Source organism: Chiloscyllium plagiosum, unplaced genomic scaffold, assembly GCF_037043375.1.
Source record: "Chiloscyllium plagiosum isolate Xiang-an unplaced genomic scaffold, Cpla_swu_hap1 HiC_scaffold_10, whole genome shotgun sequence".
In the NCBI taxonomy this organism is placed as follows: Eukaryota; Metazoa; Chordata; class Chondrichthyes; order Orectolobiformes; family Hemiscylliidae; genus Chiloscyllium; species Chiloscyllium plagiosum.
The window spans coordinates 118,671,523-118,687,686 of NW_028270148.1; the positions used below are offsets into that span (position 1 = coordinate 118,671,523).

The window sequence follows — 16,164 nt, forward strand, 5'->3', positions numbered from 1 at the left end:
CAAAGAGATCTTGGAGTGCAGGTTCATAGCTCCTTGAAAGTGGAGTTGCAGGTAGATAGGATAGTGAAGGCGGCGTTTGGTATGCTTTCCTTTATTGGTCAGAGTATTGAGTACAGGCGTTGGGAGGTCATGTTACAGCTGTACAGGACATTGGTTAAGCCACTTATGGAATATTGCGTGCAATTCTGGTCTCCTCCTTCCTGTTGGAAAGGTGTTGTGAAACTTGAAAGGGTTCAGAAAAGATTTACAAGGATGTTGCCAAGATTGGAGAATTTGAGCTATGGGGAGAGGCTCAACAGGCTGGGGCTGTTTTTCCTGGAGTGTCAGAGGCTGAGGGGTGACTTTATAGAGGTTTACAAAATTGAGGGGCATGGCTAGGGTAAATAGGCAAAGTCTTTTCCTTGGGGTCGGGGAGTCCAGAACTAGAGGGCATAGGTTTAGGGTGAGAGGGGAAAAGTATGAGACCTACAGGACAACTTTTCCACACAGACAATGGTAATACTTGTATAGAATGAGCTGCCAGAGGAAGTGGTGGAGGCTAGTACAACTGCAACATTTAAGATGGGTATATGAATAGGAAGGATTTGAAAGGATATGGGCCGGGTGCTGGCATGTGGAACTAAATTTGGTTGGGATATCTGATCGGCATGGACGGGTTAGACCAAATGTTCTGTTTCCATGCTGTACATCTGTATGACTTTATGACTCTATAAAACAGTTTGCCCACTTCCTTGTTGTCTAAAAAGGCTATTAGCCTAATGGGGATTGTACGTATGATTTAACTCTGATTCATTGAGCTACTAGTCTAGACGTTTCAAGATTTTCAACACCTCAATCAAATCTCTCTGCCTTTTCAGGAGAACAACTGCAGTTTCTCTAATGTATTGAAGTAACTGAGTCGCTCATTCCTTGTACCATTCTTGTAAACATTTCCTATACCCTTTATAACACCTTTGCATTGTTCCTAAAATTTGGTGCCTAGAATGAGACATGATTCTCCAGTTGAGACCTAACCACTGACTTTAAGGGTTCACCCTAACTTCCTTGTTTTTGTACTCTGTTTATTTACAAAGCCTGAGACTCCATGTCTTTATAAAAGTGTTTCTCTTTCATTGTGCAGGATATGTTGCACGCGGCTGTCCACCATCGACACAATAAAAGCTCATTTTACAAGTTCCAAGAAGAGACTGAGCAAGAACCAGAATACATTCCCTGGACAGGTGAGGCAGGGCTGTGTTGCTGATGGGATAATTTCAGTGGATTTTTCCAAAGATGCAGTTGACTTCAGAAGGACACTTGTGGTGCAGTGGTAGAGTTCATACCTCTGGTTCAGGTTCATGTCCCACCTACTTCAGAGGTATGTCATGACATGTCTGAACATGTTAATTAAAATATCTACACTGATTTTAGTGGTTCAGTCTGGAATGACTATCCTGCTTTCTAAAATAGAACTCAATTTAAGTTTGCTAAGGCAGTTGATAGCTATCCATGACAGTAATGTGGTGATTAAAAAATAGACACATTGCACATGAGAGGTGGAGTGTGTAGGTTCTGCAGATTTCTTGAGGAATTTGTTCATTGGCTACCTTGAATTGTCACTTTTCCAGTAACTAGTGGGTACCCCCCTTAAGCCCCACACCATCCTGACTTGGAACTAGATTGCCATTCTTTCACTGTTGCTGGGTCAAAATCCTGGAACTCACCTTGATAGCATTGTGGGTATTTACACATCTTATGGACTGCAATGGTTCTAGAAGGCAGCTGATACCAGCTTATTGCTCCAACCAGTGATACCCTCTTCCCATGAACAAACTAAAAACAAAAAGTCGTTAGAATAAGAGTGATGTGCTGTGCATCAGAGGTGCTCAATACCCAGTTGGGGAGCAGAGTCTGTCTGTGAACAGAAATTTTGAAAATTTGCATCAGAGAAGATTTAAAAACAAAAATTTTGAGTTGTGATCTGGACCGCGTACTCTGCAAGCTGTGGAAGCAGGTTAAACAGAAGTTAAGAAAATAGAATGGATACTTGAGGAAAGAATCGCAGGCCTGTATGAAATGCTCCGGGGTTAGGGATTAATTGCAGAGTTCTTATAAAGAGCTAGCTCAGCCACAATGGATGGAACGGTGGAATGATTTTATGAACGTTAATTATGCTTGGAGAGGGTCATCTAACATGGTGCTACTGTTAACAATTCAGTTGTTACTTGTAATCCAGTGTACAAATGATTTGTGATTTGAGTTTTGCATTTACATCTCAATAACTTTGTTTATTCTTAACTCTTTGAAGCATCCGGTGGTCCATCAGGCGTGAGGTGTGTGATTTTACGGCAAACTGATGTTGCTCTGAACAAGGTGTACCCACAAGTCGATACTAATTTACGCAATGCCCTTCTCGAGCAACTGGTGGTACTGATTGATTTCTATCTGGATGGATATGTTTGTCAACTCAAGTCAGTGGACAGACCCAGTCAACAGGAAAGATATAATAAACTAGATTTGGAATATACGCAGAAACGCTCGCACCTTCTGACACAACTTCGTACGTACAACAGTCCAGTTTTCTGATGTTTTTGTAGGCTTGGAGAAGTTGAGAGAAGAATTTAATGACAAGGCATTTTAAAACCATGATGGGAATGCTGGACAGAATAGAGAGGATGTTGATTTAAAGTGAATGGCAATAGAAGGATATCCAGTCGGCATGGACAGGTTGGGCTGGATGGTCTGTTTCCATGATTTACATCTCTATGACTCTAATGTGCAGGTGCAGTAAGTAATTCGATAGGCAAGCAATGTTACATTTATTGCAAGAAAATTTCAGTCGAGAACAACAAAATCCTGTTTCAATTGTACAGAGCACTGGTGAGACCGCACTTTAAGTACTGTGTGCAGTTCTGGTCCCCTTGTCTAAGGAAGGAAACACTTGATGTAGAGGGAATGCAGTGGAAGTTTGCCAGGGTTATCTCACTTACACGATGTTTATACCTAGTCATGTACAGAAGTGTGATTTGCCCAAGAACTTTGAAGTAAACTGATCTGTGAGCCAAGGGTGTTGTTTGAGAAATGTGACTTTTTAATATTTATTCTTTTAGTTTCTCTCGGACAGTACCAGTTGACTGCTTCATTAGCAGAAAAGTACTGTGATTTCGACATCCTGATACAACTGTGTGAACAAACTGATAACCAGACCAGACTGCAGCGGTATCTGAACCAGTTTGCAGATCAGGTGCAGCCTTTCTACCCCTCTTGGTGTTCGTTTTCCTTTTGAGTTGCAGTTTTTAAAATCAAAATTGGTAATAATTGAATCAACTTGCATGTACTTGTAGTCTTTCATGGCCTCTGAACATCAAAACATATTTTAATTCAATACAATACTTTTGAATTAATTGTTATTATAAGATAGAAAAAGCAGCAGCCACTTACACACTGCAAGCTCTCAGACATAAATTAAATACATGCACAGGGAACATTGTAGCATGTTTGTGTTTGACGTGAACCAGTTTCAGGCTTCTATCAATGTCAAAGAGACCAGTCACATAAAGGGAAAGACTGATGCAAATTTTCATTTCTTTGAACAGAACTTTTCCGACTTCTTATTTCGTTGGTACATGGAAAAGGGCAAAAGGGGTAAGCTTCTGTCACCACCAGTCTCCCAGCATGCAAACCTGGCCAGCTTCCTGCAGTCCCACGAACATCTCAGCTGGCTTCATGAGATTAACGTGCAGAACTTTGAAAAGGTATTGCATTAGATCTTCAATGTGAAACTTCAATGTGAACTCTTGGAAAGAAAAATCAAATTTTGTAAAAGCTGAGAATATGGACCTGAACAGGGAAACATTGATCTTTTGGAGGGAAATTTTCCCTCAAAGGCCCAGTTATTTCCTCCAAGAGGGGTTTGAGTATAGTTGGTACGGTCAGCATTAATTGGCCACCCCTAATTAACCTGAGTCAGTGCTGTTGGCTGAAGAAAGTTCCAGCATGTTAACCATTGGCCTTTCAGGTAGTGTCCTTCTCTCTGATGTAGGTTATGAAGCTGAAGCACTGCTTGTAACAGTGGCAATTTTTTTGGTCATCCAAAGCATAAACCAGATTTGCTCTAACCAGATGTTGATGCAGTGGTTCTTGAGCACAGCCTTGGATTTGTTTGCTGTCTAGGCTGTTGCATGGTTTTAGGGGAACTGAGGGGATTTGGGAAGGGTATAAGACATGATTACTTAATGGGAAAGCAGTAATCTAATGTTAATTTTGCCTTGATGCAGGCTTACAGAACATTACTTAACCTTGCTAATATGGAGACACGGTATTTTGCAAAGAAGAAAACTCTCCTGAGTCTCAGTAAACTGTCCGCATTTGCTTCTGATCTCCCCGATGACCATTTGCAAGAAAAGATGGAGGGTAAAGTCACACAGTTCTTTTAAATGTTGTTACTTTTTTCTCATGTTGATTTGTGGTGGCTGCTGAATCATAGATGCCAGTGTTCTTCATAATAAGTGTCAAACACTTTGATACCTTTGCCTTCTCGATACAACTTCAAGTCTCCAGTGCTGTGTTCCCAGTGTTATGACACAGAGTTAAACAGTACCCCCCAATTTAAACCTGTAACACAGAAATGATTTAACCCATGCTGTAACCTGTTAAAATTAGAGAGGCCAAGAACTATCCCAAACGTCACTATTTAAAGTACAAAAAAATTTAAGAACTTTATTCTTGAAGTCTAACATAGAATATTAACTAACAACTATTTATAACTCCTTTCTTACACTTATCTTTTACTTTCCCTTCTACAATACTGCTCCGATAAAACCCCTGATTAAGATTTATGAAAAAAGTTCAAATTTCAAAACCAGCCAGCTGTCAAATATTCTCTTTATCTTCCTCTGTGTTCTATTCTTAGCAATTTCTGTTTCACAGGTCATTGATAAAGTTTCCTTTAAGAGAGCTATTCTGTGGGCAGTCTGCAGGTGTTGGTGGCATGGCAGTTCTCCCCAACCTGGTCAATGTGTTTAATATTTATACCCCAAAGCATCGAATTGTTTCGTTGGTTTTAATATTATCAAAATACCAAATTCAAACTTGATTGGAGTTTAGTATCTTGGGGCATAATTTAAACTGAATTTGTATTTTCTTGTCTCATGGGCAGCACGGTGGCACAGTGGTTAGTGCTTCTGCCTCACAGCGCCAGAGACCTGGGTTCAATTCCCGCCTCAGACGTCTGTATGGAGTTTGCACATTGTCCCTGTGTCGGCGTGGGTTTCCTCCGGGTGCTCCGGTTTCCTCCCACAGTCCAGGTTAGGTGAATTGGCCATGCTAAATTGCCCGTAGTGTTAGGTGAAGGGGTAAATGTAGGGGAATGGGTCTGGGTGGGTTGCGCTTCCGCGGGTCGATTGGACTTGTTGAGCCGAAGGGCCTGTTTCCACACTGTAACTAATTTAATCTAAGTAATCTAATCTTAAAAAAAAACCCAGATACTGCTAGCTGCTGGACCAAATGTTACATTGTAAATTTTTTATTTCTCTTTGTGCCTGTCTCAGTCCTTGCTAGCTTTCAACTCTCTTTTAAAGGTATACCTTCACAACACTAATAGTCCCATGCTGATCATGCCTAAATATACAGTGAGCAGGAGGAGGCCATTCAGTCCCTCAAGCCTGCTCCACCATTCAATGAGATCCTGGCTAATCTGTCAGGAACTTTGAATCCATATTTCTGACTAACCTTGATATCCTTTTCACCCTTTTGCTTAACAAGAATCTGTCCATCTCTGCCTTAAACATATTTAAGGACCACTGCCTTTTCAGCAAGAGCATTCCAAAGACTAATGATCCTCTGAGGAAAAATGTTCCCTCATCTCTGTTTTAAATGGGTGATGCCTAGTTTTTAAATTGAGACCACTAATTTGCAATTCTCCCAGAAGCAGAATATCCTCTCTGCAATCATCCTGTAGAGACCCCTTAGGATTTTGTGTATTTGTCATGTCACCTCGTACTCCTTTAAAATGTCCAGTGATGTAATCCCATCCTGTTCAACCTGATCATTCCAAGTATTAGTCTGGTAAACCTCCAGATGACTTCCTTCATATTTATATTCTTTTGTAAATAAGGGGACCAATATTGTACATGGTATTCAAAAATAATCTAAAACAGAATTCGTAGTGAGACTGAGCCAACTGTCTCTCACCAAGGTGTATGACCTTATACTAGGAGTACTGAGCTCAGTACAGAGCTAATTCCACTGCTATCACCTTCCCTTGGGGGTATGGGGTTCAGTTCAGGATTGGCCCAGCATCCTTCAATTCTAGTAGGAATTCATCACCTCTGTCTTTCAAATATTCATTGGACCCCCCCCCCCACACAATCTTCTATGGTAGAAAGTTCCAAAATGTCTCAACTGTCTGATCAGGGTTTGGGGTTCAAAGGGTGACTCCATATTTCTGGACCGCTGCAAAAGCGGAAACATCCTTTCTACGTCCACCTTGTCGGCACCATTCAGAATTCAACCAAGTCAACCCTCATTCTTCTAAACTCGAAGTGGAAACCAGCTCAATCTGTCTAATGTTTCCTAATCAGACAAGCCATTCATTTCAGTTTTCAATCTAATAAACCACCTATGTGTCTCTAATGTGTTTTACATCTTCCTTTTAAATAAGGAGACCAAAAAGGCATACACTTTAAGATGTGCCCAGTATAAATTTTTTTATTCATTCACAGGATGTGAGTGCCAGTAGCTGGACCAGCATTCCCTGCCTATCCCTAATTGCCCAGAGAGCGGTTCTGAGTCAACCACATTGCTATGGGTCCCCAGAACGTTTCCTGGAACTTTGGATTAATAGTGTAGTGATAATACCAATAGGCCATTGCCTGCCGCTTGAAACTGAAGCACAACATTTTTTGCTTTTATGCACAGCTGTTTACAATCTGACATTTTCAACACTTTTTTTTTTCTTGGACTTTGGAGCCTCCCATTCTATCCACTGTTAGCATATAGCTTGTTGGCACTGTCTCTAAGTACAAATATCTTGTACGTTTTTCTGTAAGACAATCTGGGCCCTTTAAGCTCTAACAGTCAAACCACACAGACTTTGTTGTCAAGCAGACTTTAGAAAAGGTTACATGATTGTCTTAAGTATGGTCTTAGACCTTAAAAGTCATAGTAGGTAGATAATGGGACAGTTATGAGTATTTCAGACTCCTCAACAAAGCAAATAGATACCATCTTGTCACCACGGGTATATGATATATTAAACAAGAATATCTTAAACATATATTAGGAATTTTTAATTTTTTGAAAATTTCACACTTCACAAAAACAACTTTTGTTCTGATGTAGTTTTACTTTTTACCTATGTTTCTTTTGTGTGGGGAAATTAGTGCTGCTTAACCCAGTAGATTAATTTAGGATATCTGGTCAGCATGGACAAGTTGGACTGAAGGGTCTGTTTCCATGCTGTACAACTCTATGGCCCTACGACTTTAATTCCTTTCATAATAAAGGGTAGCAATCTATTGGCCACCTTTAGTTCTTGCTGTACTCTCATATATTAATAGTAGTGGGTTTAGTTTTCTGAGCCTAATGGATGAAGGAGTGTGCCAACGACCTAAGCTAACTTAATTCTTAGTTAGAAATAGTAGTGGCACTGTTTACTGTGCAGTACTTAGGAATGTTTTTCATCCAAAGTTGTAAAATTTGGTCACAGCAGTGAAAACCCTTATTGATGCTTGGCAAGCAACACTTTTCATGTTTCCAATGCCTTGATCATGCTCTTTCTAAAGTAGTACCTTCATTGTATTTTTTCTTACAGATTTGACAGCACAGGAGAGGTATTTGCTTCATCAAGAGACCTTACCAATGGAACTGGTAAATAAGAAACAGTTCAACATAGAAACCATGCCTGTATTAACTGCTTTACAGTTGATCCACGTAAGTACAGAGGGCACCTTTAAGCACAAAACTCTTCATAATTTATCCAAGTGTCCAAAGTCAACAGGATAGCATGTCTGAAATATTTGCAGAAAGGACACTGAAACCATAAGGAATGTACAGTCCAGGTTTACTAGGATAGAAATTAGTTATGAGAAGTAACATATTTCATGGGATTGTTCCCACTGGAACAGAGAAACGCAAGAGATTTCATGAAGATTTTGTTTTAACTATTCAGAGAACAAGAAAGATCGCTCCTGTCATAGAGTCGTAGATGTACAGCATGGAAACAGACCCTTCGGTCCAACCCGTCAATGTCGACCAGATATTCCAACCCAATCTAGTTCCCACCTGCCAGCACCCGGCCCATATCCCTCCAAACCCTTCCTATTCATATACCCATCCAAATGCCTCTTAAATGTTGCAATTGTACCAGCCTCCACCACATCCTCTGGCAGCTCATTCCATACACGTACCACCCTCTGTGTGGAAAAAGTTGCCCTAAAGGTCTCTTTTATATCTTTCCCCTCTCACCATAAACCTATGCCCTCTAGTTCTGCACTCCCTGACCCCAGAGAAAAGACTTTGCCTATTTACCCTATCCATGCCCCTTAATTTTGTAAACCTCTATAAGTCACCCTCAGCCTCCAATGCTCCAGGGAAAACAGCCCCAGCCTGTTCAGCCTCTCCCTATAGTTCAGATCCTCTAACCCTAGCAACATCCTTGTAAATCTTTTCTGAACCCTTTCAAGTTTCACAACATCTTTGCAATAGGAAGGAGACCAGAATTGCATGCAATATTCCAAGTGGCCTAACCAATGTCCTGTACAGCCACAACATGACCTCCCAACACCTGTACTCAATACTCTGGCCAATAAAGGAAAGCATACCAAACGCTTTCTTCACTATCCTATCTACCTGTGACTCCACTTTCAAGGAGCTATGAACCTGCACTCCAAGGTCTGTTTGTTCAGCAATACTCCCTAGGACCTTCCCATTAATTTTGGTAATAAAAGATTAAATGTGTAATGCACATTTGTGTAATTTAATTTGAGTAATACAAAATTATGCTATTCATCCAGAAAATAATGAAAACTTATTCAAATTTTCCTAAAGCTCCTCGCAGCCAATTAATTATCTGTGAATTACCCAATATAAATGCAGCAAGAACCCGCAGTAGCTAATCAAACTGACTAGAAGAATTGCTTTTACAGACTGGTGATAGTGGGCATTGTTGTCAGGCCTCCAGAAATCCCTATTAAGGAATTTATTTTTGTACGGTCTGAGCGACTGTGTGGCATCAAGGACCCTGTGGAATCAATGGGAATCAGGGAGGGGGGAAAATATTCTGCTGGGTGGTGACATACCTGGTGACAGATTCAGATCTACAGCACAGAAAAGGACCCTTTGTCCCAATGTGTCTTTACCAGTCCAAAACAGCCAGCTGACTAATCTTATCCTGTTTTCCAGCACTGCCCACAGCTTCGTATTTCTTGGTATTGCACATCTAAATACTACTTAAACTGTTGAGGGTTTCTGCCTGTACCACCCTGACAGGTAGAGTTCCTGCGTGAAAATATTTTTCCTCACATCACCTCTAAACATCCCTTCCCTTATCTTAAATTTGTGACCCCTGGTTATTGATCCCACTGCCAAGGGGAAAAATATATATATATATGAAAGATGGTTGTGGTTATTGGAGGTCAGTCATCTCAGCTCTCAGAAATCACTGCACGAGGTCCTTGGGGTAGTCTCCTCGGCCCAACTGTCTTCCTGATAAAGGGCTTTTGCCCAAAATGCGATTTTCCTGCTCCTCGGATGCTGCCTGACATGCTGTGTTTTTCTAGCACCATTCTGATCTTGACTCTAATCTCCAGCATCTGCAGTACCCACTTCTGCTAACTATCTTAAGCTGCTTCACCAATGACCTTCCCTCCATCATAAGGACAGAAATGGGAAAGTTTGCTGCTGATTGCACAAAATTCAGCACCATTCACGATTCCTCCAACAGTGAAGTTGTCTGTTTCTATATGTAGCAAGATATGAGCAACATTTGGGCTTAGGTTGATAAATGGCAAGTAATATTCATATTACACTAGGGTCAGGCAATGAACATCTTCAATAAGAGAGAATCGAACCATTGCCCCATGACTTTCAATGGCAGTACTGTTGCTGAATGCCTGACAGCAACGTCCTGGCGTTACCATTGACCAGAAAGTCAACTGGATCTGCCATATAAATAGAGGCTACAAGAGCTGGTCAGAGGCAAAGAATCCTGTAGTGAATAACTCTCCTCTTGACTCCCTAGACCCCCTCTACAAGGCTCAATCCAGAACAAAGCAGCCCACTTGATTGGCACCACATCCACAAGCATTCACTCCCGATGCTCAGTAGCAGCACTGCAGATATTCACCAAAGGTCCTTGGACTGCACCTTCCAAACGCATAATTACTTCAAACTAGGACAAGGGCAGCAGATACATTAGAATACCACCTGCAAACTACCCTCCAAGCCACTCACTATCCTGACTTGGAAATATATTATCATTCATTCAATGTCCCTGTGTCAAAATCCTGGAATTGTCTCCCCACTGAAACTGGTACCCCTACACTAAATAGACTGGAGCAGTTCAAGAAGGTTCTGTTCACCGCGGCCTTCTCGAGCAGTTTGGAATGAGCTATAAGTTGTTGGCCAAGCAAATTACCCCTACATCACATGACTGACATTTTAAAGTTCTGATCAATTGTTAGTGATCAAATTAATATCCATTTTCTGCAGCTTTACATCAGTGATGACAACATAAAAGCAAATGAATACGATTTCAAGAAGGCACTTGATCTCCTGGAATTTGTTGAAAAGGTACTGGTGTGAACTGACGGAGCTAACAGTAATATCACAAGTGATGTAACTTGAGTAGAAGTGTAATAAATGTCATTGTACTTTGGTGTTCTGTCTGCTCCATGTTTTAGCATGTGACCTGATAACTGTCCTTCCCAAAATGATTCATTTTGAAATGTCAGTTATTAGCTTTTCTTTTATTTTGTTCCTTCCTGAAATGCCCAACTGATTTTGGAAAATCTGAAAAATTCTGGACATAAAGCTTCTGCAATTCTATATTAATGCAAAGGGCCCCTGTTCATTACAACAGAAACATGAAGATGGCACCTGCTTCAATTAAACAAAATAGCTGACAACCATTCACTGGTTTATTTTCTTAGGGCAATGCCCTGACAATCATATTCAAACTGCCTGGTTTAACATTTAAACCGTGGGTGGCAACTGTTAATCAGCATCACCTGGTGTATTAGCCAAGCAGCACCCCTGTCAATCAATCAGCATTCCCTCTCCCAGTATAAATGTTGATTATTTTCTCCTTCCCCTTTGAATTGATATTCTTAAGAATTGACCTGAGGATTAGAAGACAAAGTTTTGATAACATTTATTTTTGTTTTTAGCAATATTTAGGTTCTGTAATACCAATCAGTGTAGTTTCTTGCAGCTAATTTTTTTTTTTACCTCTTCTATGATGTTACCTAGGGTAAAAAAAAACCATTTATTTATTGGAATGCTACCTCTGCCTCTCGCTTACTCCTCTTTCTCTCTGTCCCAAATAAAACAAATTACAGAAAGGGGAACAACAGGGAATCTTGAAGCCGATTTAAGGAAACCTCAGCTAAAATCGAAGTGCAATTTGGTTTATAGAAACACTTAGTTTAATTGTAACAAAATCAAAATTCTCATTCAAGTTAACCTGTCATTTGCTGTGTGGCAATTTATGTTTGAATCAGGCAGGACCTGTGAAGGTGATCACCAACTGGAGCTCTGTAGAATTCCTCTACAGTATCTGGAAGGCAGATGCTGTACCCAGGGAGATGCAACATTCCTTCTATTTTGGGGACAAACTTAATTGGGTTTTGAAGTCTTGCTTCTTTAGGAGCTAAGATATCCTGTATTGATGGAAGCAAGCAACTGTTTACTTTGTCCTATAAGCCCTCTCATTGGAGAGCATTGTGTTGAAAACTTTCTTCAAAACCAGTATAGAATCATAATGTTTTAACTTCTGTACCTTTCTTCCTATTTTCCCACCTGTTTGTCTTTTAGGGTCATAGAGATGTACAGCATGGAAACAGACCCTTCGGTCCAATCTGTCCATGCCGACCAGATATGCCAACCCAATCTAGTCCCACCTGCCAGCACCCGGCCCATATCCCTCCAAACCCTTCCTATTCATATACCCACCCAAATGCCTCTTAAATGTCGCAATTGTATCAGCCTCCAACACATCGTGGCAGCTCATTCCATACACATACCACCCTCTGCGTGAAAAGGTTGCCCCTTAGGTCTCTTCTTTATCTTTCCCCCCTCACCCTAAACCTATGCCCTCTAGTTCTGCACTCCCCGACCCCAGGGAAAAGACTTTGTCCATTTATCCTATCCATGCCCCTCATAATTTTGTAAATCTCTATAAGGTCACCCCTCGGCCTCCAACGCTCCAGGGATAACAGCCCCAGCCTGTTCAGCCTCTCCCTGTAGCTCAGATCCTCCAACCCTGGCTAGATCCTTATAAATCTTTTCTGAACCCTTTCAAGTTTCACAACATCTTTCTGATAGGAAGGAGACCAGAATTGCATGCAATATTCCAACAGTGGCCTAACCAATGTCCTGTACAGCCGCAACATGACCTCTCAACTCCTGTACTCCATACTCTGACCAATAAAGGAAAGCATACCAAACGCCGCCTTCACTATCCTATCTACCTGCAACTCCACTTTCAAGGAGCTATGAACCTGCACTCCAAGGTCTCTTTGTTCAGCAACACTCCCTAGGACCTTACCATTAAAGTGTATAAGTCCTGCTAAGATTTGCTTTCCCAAAATGCAGCACCTCCCATTTATCTGCATTAAACTCCATCTGCCACTTCTCAGCCCATTGGCCCATCTGGTCAAGATCCTGATATAGTCGGAGGTAACCCTCTTTGCTATCCACTACACCTCCAATTTTGGTGTCATCTGGTGTACTAACGGTACCTCTTATGCTCGCATCCAAATCATTTATGTAAATGACAAAAAGTGGAGGACCCAGCACCAATCCTTGTGGCACTCCACACTTCACAGGCCTCCTATCTGAAAAACTACCCTCCACGACCACCACCCTCTGTCTTCTACCTTTGAGCCAGTTGTATCCAAATGGCTAGTTCTCCCTGTATTCCATGAGATCTAACCTTGCTAATCAGTCTCCCTTGTCGAACACCTTACTGAAGTCCATATAGATCACATCTACCACTCTGCCCTCATCAATCTTCTTTGTTACTTCTTAAAAAAACTCGATCAAGTTTGTGAGACATAATTTCCCATGCACAAAGCTATGTTGACTATACCTAATCAGTCCTTGCCTTTCCAAATACATGTATATCCTGTCCCTCAGGATTCCCTCCAACAACTTGCCCACCACCGAGGTCAGGCTCACTGGTCTATAGTTCCCTGGCTTGTCTTTACTGCCCTTCTTAAACAGTGGCACCACATTTGCCAACCTCCAGTCTTCTAGCACCTCACCGGTGACTATCGCTGATACAAATATCTCAGTAAGAGGCCCTTCTTGCCTAATAAGTTATGTTTAGTGTTTGCTTGACTGAGTCAGTCTTGAGCTAAGTCCTGGTGGCATCAATGAAGCTTTCCTGACTCACCAACTTTCTCTGAACTTCCTCAATCAGCTCCAGGTTATCTTTGTTTCGACTTTTTTTTTAATCTGGAGTGTCATTTCATGGGAATATTTAAAATTGACCCCAGTTGATAGAAAGAAACTGATTAGTAATAAAGAAGAACATTAGAACAAGGGACGTCAATATAACCTTGTGAGACTTAAAAGTGAGCAGGTGTTTTATTTGCATGTAGGTTGAGAGGCAGTGAAAAAATGCAGGAATAGTTTGTGGTTGAAGTAAACAAACAGGGAATGGGAACAGGACAGGCATGTGGAATGAGAATATTGTACATTTGGAGGAGAACATCCGGCTGAGGCTTTATACCTCAGGTGTATAGGGACAGATGTATAGCAGCTCTTGAATTATTTTGGAAGCTAACTGTTTTTTGTCTGTTTGCTGTCTGAAGGAGGAGGGTCTGGAGGCTCATACTAACATTGAGTCATTGAAACTGGAAATCTTCTGCCAAGCTATTCAGAGAGACAAGTAAGTGCATTCTGGTTTTTCTATCCTCATCCGTGTACGCATTAAAAGGAACCGTTATCTATTCATAAACACAGTAATGTTGTTTGTTAGCTTTGTGAAACTATGCTGCAAGCATAGTATAGAAAACATAAAAGACTTTTATTAAGTGATTTGGCTACTCCCACCTCTCATTAAGTCCTTGTTTTCCATCTCCCATTCTATGGTGAAACACACTAGAAATACAGCCTCCAATGTTCTTAGTTCCCATGGTGAGTTGCAAGTGTAATTTTTAAAAATATTTATTTGTAAATTGTTTTCATTAACAAACATTTTGGTTGGAATCTTTCCCTATGATGATGATGATGAAAGTGGTTAATTACTCACATGCTGGCTGTTGTCATGGGTTAGCTATCACCAACCCTTGGCAATTCTTCAACTCTGAATTGACAAAAACTCACCAGAGAACATTCTGCTTGTCTTGTTTTTCCGCAGTTGGTCTTTTGATGCAAAAGATGATCCCATTGAAGCTGCAAAGGAAACTGTACTGATAAAGGTTATTAAAAAGCTCATGGATGAAGGTGAGTGTTATTCAACTGCTTCTTGAAACAGCTTGTTCTGATTCAGTATTTAATATCAAGTACTAAAGTGCTTTGTGATAAGTGCATGTGGGTATATACCCAGTCTCATTTTATTATTAATTCATCCATATGATGCAATATGTTTCTGTTCAGTCAGAGGGCTGTGCCAGATGGCTAGTATGCTGTAATGTCTCTAATGGGGGTTATGTTGCATCCTTTGAGTATTGTAGCACTGCCTGAAATAGCCAGGTCCTGAATAGCTGTAAGAGCTGTAATATCCTTCCTCTAGCCAACTACGTTTTGTTGATTTTGATAGACTGGTGTGTATTGATTACTATTTTTCAAATATCTTTCATTTTTAGGAGTTCAGCTGAAATATTATTTGCCAGAAGTGAAGGACCTGCTGAAATCAGAGTATCTCGTAACCCTGAGATCTAATTCCTATTTTGAATTCCTTCTACAAGCAATCTATGAACATTATTTTAAACTACAATCCTGATTTGCTGTGTGTCATCAGCCTATTTTTTTAAGATTCTTCGCTCCTGTCAGGAGCTGCAGAAAAAGCGAGCTGCAATGTTTAAACTTTTGTATAAAATAAATGAATTAATTTGTGCTTATGAAAGTTGTTTAATTTTACAAAGGTCACAAACTTGCTGCTTCCAATCTGAATGGGGGTCTGTTTGATGTAGGATTGAATAAGGCGGGCTGACGGGCAAAGTATTTAGTAGCCGAGTCACTGATCCCATTTTTTTAAAAAATTGGTTCTTTCTACTCATAATGCTTCTCTCAAATGGGGATATTTGTAAAAGGAAACCCATGGTAAGTAATTTTCCTGTTCGTAATAAAGAACTCTAAGGCATTTTGAAAGTATATTACAGGCAAGAATGTAACCAGAGAGAGAATAAAGCCCTTGAAGGATTGAGGTGGCAAACTGTAGAGCCAGAAGATATGCAGAGATGATCCTCCAGGATTTTCAGTTCTCCAGGTTCTTTTCACTTTATAGGAGTCACAGGTGCTTGGTACATTAACTGCAAAATCTGTTAATTATTGGTTAAAGGACACAGTTTTCAGCAAACGGTACAGGAAAAATAGGTTTTCTTCAGATATTTTATTGGAGAGAAAATCACACCTTATGCCAGTATTGTTCACACCTGCAGGTTTTTCAGCTAGCCAGGAGCCTGTCAGATAGTTGTTGTCAGACTAATGTTCATTATCATCTGTAACTCAATCAGCTACCTGTTCCTGGCCACGTGAGTCTAACATCAGTGATGGGGAACCATAGATAAAATCCTAAGGGACAGAATTAATTACCACTTGGAAAGACCAGGCTTAATGGAGGAAAGTAAGCATGATTTTGCCAGGAGAACTTCATGTTTGTGAATTTTTCCAGAGATAAATAGTGTTCCCTAGTCTCAGTCCAAAGAAATGTAGGTTAATGGATTGACCACACAAAAAACTGCCAGTGTCCTAAGATGTACAGGTTTGCTAGTTAACCTCGCCATGAGATTTTTACAT

General features: G+C 40.6%; 1 protein-coding gene across 2 annotated transcripts in view; it reads left to right on the forward strand.

The window, feature by feature from the left end:
* Nucleotides 1–15,288, forward strand: part of nup133 (nucleoporin 133) — a 62,173-nt gene extending 46,885 nt beyond the window's left edge. For both annotated transcript variants that reach the window (XM_087991718.1, XM_043704246.2), the window contains exons 17-26: nucleotides 1,121–1,220; nucleotides 2,288–2,539; nucleotides 3,090–3,223; nucleotides 3,576–3,734; nucleotides 4,257–4,392; nucleotides 7,793–7,911; nucleotides 10,690–10,770; nucleotides 14,016–14,092; nucleotides 14,564–14,649; nucleotides 15,012–15,288. In XM_087991718.1, coding sequence (XP_087847844.1) covers nucleotides 1,121–1,220; nucleotides 2,288–2,539; nucleotides 3,090–3,223; nucleotides 3,576–3,734; nucleotides 4,257–4,392; nucleotides 7,793–7,911; nucleotides 10,690–10,770; nucleotides 14,016–14,092; nucleotides 14,564–14,649; nucleotides 15,012–15,148 — 1,281 coding nt within the window. In that variant the 3' untranslated portion in view covers nucleotides 15,149–15,288. The remainder of the gene's footprint in view (nucleotides 1–1,120; nucleotides 1,221–2,287; nucleotides 2,540–3,089; nucleotides 3,224–3,575; nucleotides 3,735–4,256; nucleotides 4,393–7,792; nucleotides 7,912–10,689; nucleotides 10,771–14,015; nucleotides 14,093–14,563; nucleotides 14,650–15,011) is intronic.
* Nucleotides 15,289–16,164: the final 876 nt, after the last annotated feature.